This window comes from Ambystoma mexicanum, chromosome 13, assembly GCF_040938575.1.
Source record: "Ambystoma mexicanum isolate Mex_15411 chromosome 13, UKY_AmexF1_1, whole genome shotgun sequence".
NCBI lineage: Eukaryota > Metazoa > Chordata > Amphibia > Caudata > Ambystomatidae > Ambystoma > Ambystoma mexicanum.
Window position 1 is genome coordinate 532,884,082 of NC_090938.1, and position 5,801 is coordinate 532,889,882.

The 5,801-nt window shown below is 44.2% G+C and overlaps 1 protein-coding gene across 1 annotated transcript; it reads right to left on the bottom strand.

The window, feature by feature from the left end:
• Nucleotides 1–1,351: 1,351 nt before the first annotated feature.
• On the bottom strand, nucleotides 1,352–2,608 carry FAM187A (family with sequence similarity 187 member A). Its single transcript, XM_069632829.1, has one exon. The coding sequence runs from the start codon at nucleotides 2,606–2,608 to the stop codon at nucleotides 1,352–1,354; it is 1,257 nt and encodes a 418-aa protein (XP_069488930.1).
• Nucleotides 2,609–5,801: the final 3,193 nt, after the last annotated feature.

Below are 5,801 nucleotides of genomic sequence, written 5' to 3' on the forward strand. Positions count from 1 at the left end.
GAATCTTAAACAATGAAGACCCCAACTGGATCAACCAAAAATAAACAACACACGAAGAGTTTCACCACTTGTGGATATGGCCTTAGCAGATCGCCCACTGCAAAGGAAACCTCATTGGCTCTGTTGCTGCAAATGAGCAGTTACAGGGATCAGCACATATAAACTAGACCTCAATGGGATGACTATCTGCCAATGTGACCTCAATGGGCTCGCCTTATGTAAATGCACTTATCAGATACACCGTATCTGTCAAACCTAGCACTTTGCCACATGCTGGCTGCACTACCAAGGTCTATTGCCTTTATCTGTTTATTTGTTTTACTTATTTCTGTTTTATTTTGTTCTCTCCTCTGTTCCGCACTTTCCACTTCTCCCCCTCCTATGCACTTTCCCCCCTTTTTCCTTTCCCATGCACTTGCACGCTCTTAATGTCACTGGGTCTGGTAAGATCGTTGTTTTTGTTCTCCACTGTTCCACTCCCTTTGCCTGGTCGCGCTCTGAAACACTTGTGTATGAGCGCGATATAAATAAAATATAATTTCATTTAATTTCAATGCCACCAATGAACCATGTCATGAAAGCGAGATTTCCATTACACCGCTCTATGCAGTGGAAACTCTGGAACTCTGAGAGTTCACACTACATGCAGGACGACTCTATACAAGTTTGACGTTAATGTGATTGCAATACTCAAGCCACTTCCTACAGGTTCCCCCGATGTACATAAGATATATTTGGTGTCCGTCTATGCAAAGGAGCGCGAGACAGGATCAGTCTACACAAACAAGACACTGCTCACCAAAACATGATTTGGCTATATAGCTTTTAATAATATCATTCCCATAACAACTGTAAGGCCTGCTTGTGAAATATCCATGAAAAGAGCAGAATTCTATGAGTTGGGAATAACCAGAGCGTGTGATCAAGATGGAAGCCATTTTTCGGTCTACCTGAAATCGGCTAGATAGCCTTCTGCAAAGTCTACAGACATGGTATTGTGTTGGGTGGCATGTTCAAATCAGGCAATGGTGGCATATCTCAATTGGCATATGAGAATAGAACATACCAGGATTAGAACCTTGGTGTCATGCGGCCACCCTGGATTTCATCTGTTCCACCATGCTCCGAGTGAAGCTTTGCTTCATAAGTATGTAGGTAGACCTTCTTGAGGATAAATAAGGCATAGAGACATTGTGGTTGAAACCTGAATAAAACGTGTCTACCCAGCTCAAGTGCAGATGTTTTGCTGAGAGTCCCAGAGCCAATTTCTAAATATATGTTGAGTTACCAAAAGGATTAAATAAAAATTAACAGGAGCGCATTTAGCAATCAATGACTTGTAAACTCTGCCTCAGCAGCACCCGCACAGGTGAAAGCAACATTTGAAGCAGTGGATTGCTACAAACAGGATGAAGAGCACTACGTAGCTGATGAAGATGAGCTGCATCGCAAAAATTGTCTCGGGATCAGTCATTGAGCGACGAGGAGCTTTTTTGTAGAGCGTGATCAAACGGAAGCCGGCAGTAAGCCTCCCTTCGAGCCAACAGTAGTAAAGCCCTTTGTCCTCTGCCCTAGCAGATTTTATGTGCAACTGGTTTCCATGGTCAATAAATACTCTCATGTTTCTTTTCATCCCAACAAGGTAATTTACACGGTAGAGTCGCTTGTTATCTTTGTCCCAAGCAACAGCATGCTCAGGCCTGGCACCTGGGCAGCTTATAATGAGCCCGATGCCTGTTTGTAGGACGTAGAACTGGATGGGAACATCGAAACTCGTCAGGTTAGTCCCCAGCTTGGAGACCATGCTGGTAATTTTCTGGACCAAAAAGTCTTTAATTAAATGCTTGGGCTTCGGACTACAAGACATGGTGCAACTCCGGATCAGGATCTCAGTCTTCCGCGCAGTCATGGTTCTCTTAAAGCGGTTGGGGACCGATCCAGAGCCACAGGAGGCTATGTTCTCCGTGGCCATGCCATACCGAGTGAAGAGGTAACTACTCTTTAAATAGCACAGACCAATCCTCCTTTGCTCCCCTCTGACCCCACAGCGGTCGCATATGGTCCAGTCCCAGAAGGTGGTAAAAGCTGTGAAGTGCTTGTCCTGCTGATTCTTTGCTGGATGCTGGTTGTAGTCCGCAAAGAGAATGAGGGCATCACGTGAACTCTGTACATCTATGTCGTAGGCATAAAAGTATGCCCCTTCGCGATTACCGCAAATATAGTGACCTGTATCCCCTACCTGAGCCTTGAAGACAATGAGGCTAAACAACCGGATAGAAAAACGCAGCAACACATTTGTGCCTGGCCGGATGTTTCCTGCATCCACAAAGGTTGTGCCGTTATAATCTGTCAGGACGGTGGTCTCGTTACTGCCGATGCGCTTCTGGTAGTACCAGACCACTGTGGAAACCTCCTCTGGTTTGCAGCTACAGGGCAGCTCGAAGCTCATGTCCGCTAGGTATGCTGTGTTTTCAAACATAAGGAAAGCTGGGCAGGGTCTTTGCCTGAATATATCTACCTTCTCGACGATCTCAAAGGGAAGTGAAAGTTTACAATGGCACACGACTGTACCAACCAGAAGTTGAATCCTGAGTTTCAATGGCTTCATCACCACCCAGTAGTTATCTGAAGTGCAAAGGAAGTAGATCTAAATAAGTGGTCCAATGGGATGGAGGTAGGAGGCTGGATGAGATATAAATAGAGATTCTGCTAGTAGTACAGGCAGGATGTGCAAAACGGATCAGGCTTAGTTGTGGGCTACAACCCATGTATTAAGGTTTTGAGAAGAACCAGGAATGGGTTCAAGAAGAAATCCAGGTAGGAGACTTGTATTGCACCATGTGGAAAGCCTACAAGATATTGTTAAGATTTGTGGAGGGGACCTGAGTCAGATACTTGGAGAATATTTGAGTAGGCACCTTAGTGGACACTCAGGAGAGGCTTCCAATAGTTCCAGGTCAGAGAACAAAACAGAACTGTGAAGCAAAGTTTGAAAACGATCCACTAAAAATTTAGAGGAAATGCGGAAAGGAGGTTTAACTGAGTTCTCTGCAGGTTGCCTACAGGAGGCATGGGTATAACGCTTTGCTGAGATCCAGGCAGAAGGCTTTTGAGTGAAAAGAGAAATATGCTTGAGGAGAACTAGGTAAGAGTCTTGGAGGAGAACCAGGTCGAAGGGCCCGCCTGTGACATCTACATACCTCGTCAGCCTGTCGAGAGGATTCACATTAAGAGGCAGGTCAAGTCTTCTCAGAAACTCTTCTCTGGACTCATCTTTGCCAATCCGTCAACAAACAAGAACGCAAGGATGTACTGGTGAACACTGTGACACGATTTAAGGAAGGAAATATGTTCTTCATGCAGGCATAAGTAATACTTCAGGCTCCTCTGCAAAGCTGATATGGGTCAATCCAGACACAGCTCTGCTTAGATTTGCTGACCTCTCGAGGTTTCCCAAACGGAACATTCTAGAATGAAGTTCTCTGTTCTTCACACCAACAATCACCTTTCTAGAATGCAAGTGGCACCAAGGAGAAGCAGGGGAGATGCCGCTGGAAGGCAGCAGGCTAAAGATGAGAGCATGCAGGCGAAAGATGGACATCAGAAAAATAAAGGTTCAGCTAATTCTAAAAAAAAAGAAAAACGTTCCAGATCCTGCAACAGGAAACAGCCAACTTGATCAAATCTAATTGTCCGTACTCTCCTTTTTGTAATATTTTAGAATCAAGTGGATGGTAATTTTACCAAATTGACGTTTCTACTATATTTTCTTACAGACAAATGAGTTGTCATTATCAGGGAACAATGACCCACAGGAAGTTATTAAGTTGAAGAATGATCTTCATCCCAAGCGATAATGATCTCTCATGAGGTCTGTAAGCTTATTGGCATATAGTTACAATAGCAATGTAGGTTTTGGAGTTGTGGTGGTGAAGTAAAAAATGTTAATTTAATGGTGAGTAAATACATATAAATGAAGGTAAGTTAAATGTGATTTTATTATGTTTTGTAATATTAAAATATAAAGATTTTCTTTTTAATGCAAGCATTTTAATTGTATAATGGGTTGAGCTGAAACAGTTTTAGCATGAGCATTGATTAAGTGTAAAGCAAAAGTGAAGAATTTACCTATGTGAAAGTGAAAGCCGTTTTTGGTGCATTGAATTGGATGTTGTCTGTGTCACTGAAGGAGCAGTGAAAAACATCTTGCTGGGAAATTGCTGGGCTGGTTCTTTTTGATTGGAGAGAAATGCTTTCTGTTATTTCCCTGTCTCCTTCTGAACACAGAATGTTTGGAATGCAGTCAGTGTCGGTAGTTACAGACAGCATTTTGCGTATTCTTATTGGCCTTGGCTGAGAGGAAGTCAATAATGACCTCAATGTGCTAATAGCATATACCTACCTTAGCACAGGGTTTCAAAGATCTGAACGTCATGGCAAGAAGCAATTTGCTCAGGGCGAGATGTGTGCCCTCTATGGCCCCATTTGCTGGACTTCATTGGCATTTATTGCATCTGCTTCGCCCATGCCAAAGTAGGACACACTTTCCTTTGTTCCACTCTACACAGTGCATTAGGGAGCAGCCTTGTTTTATGAAGTGACATATGAAAGCCTGGAAATGCATTACAGGACAGTTTGTGGTATGGAGGACCACACCAGCCTTTGACTAATTGGAACACAACGTTGCAAACAAAAGTCAATATCCGCCTCTCTATTTTTTAAAGAGTTTCATGCAGATTATTGAAGCTCGGAATGAGGTGGAGGGGTGGGGGATTGGAAAGTACCAAAAGGTGAATCCCCCATTCAAAGTCCACTGTTAATTTGTGCTCACTGCTGATTGGCATCAAGTGTATTCTTCCGGGTTGGACATTATTGGGCTTCACATTTTGATGAACACTTATTTACCTTATTGGCCTTCGGTTTTAAGCACCGAAAAGGGTTTTTGGCACACCCCTAATCTTGAAATAATTGACACTTTTGTGAATGTTCCCCCTTATACTCCCTGCGCATGTCATGTGTGACTATGCGAACATTATGCCTGAATCTCATGTTGGCCACTGATGGGCTCCTGTGTGGTGTTCTTGAATTGTGCCTGGGCTTCTTCAGGCTTAGTGAAGGGGATCTGTCCATCTCTTTGTGGCCTCCACACCGTATAGAGTCCCTGGAGGGAGGTTAGGAGATACACAGGTTGCTAAAGCCCTCAACTGGCCCAGCCCTCATTTTCATTAGAGCACAATGGCCGGCGTTCTGTTACTGAGATGCCCTCAAACCATATTTGTTCTGGATGCTCTTTTGAATATCCAGACCGGATCAGCCACTTGTGTCAAAAGAACCCCTGAACAAATACACTGCACATCAGGCTTCCATCATCACTGGTCTTGCATAGACGGGAACACCATAACGGACCAATCAAGTCTTGTTTCCACAGCACCTTCAAATATGCAGGGTTTCCCTCATGTGGGGCACGGGGCAGGTGACTGGTGTGGTTTGAAAGTGCTGGAAGGAGACTGCAGTCAGACACAAAGGCCGGCCTTATTTGATGCAATCTCCCGCCTGCAACAATAGTTAAGGCTCTTGGCACGACTATGCTCTTTCTGCAGTCACCCTACAATGCTCCTCTGGAGCGGTCATCACTCATGATATACGCTGCGTGAGAGCTAGCACTTATAGTCACCTACTCTGCAAAGGGCCTGATCCAGATGAGATGCCCCCACTAAACTAGAAGCCCAGTTGTAGCTAATTTGCTGTTTTTAGAAACCCTCCTTCTGCATGACTTCATCAACCCGTATAGGTGTGGCGCT

Coding starts and splice junctions, on each gene's coding strand:
- FAM187A (XM_069632829.1), bottom strand. CDS start 2,608: ATGAAGCCATTGAAACTCAGGATTCAACTTCTGGTTGGTACAGTCGTG.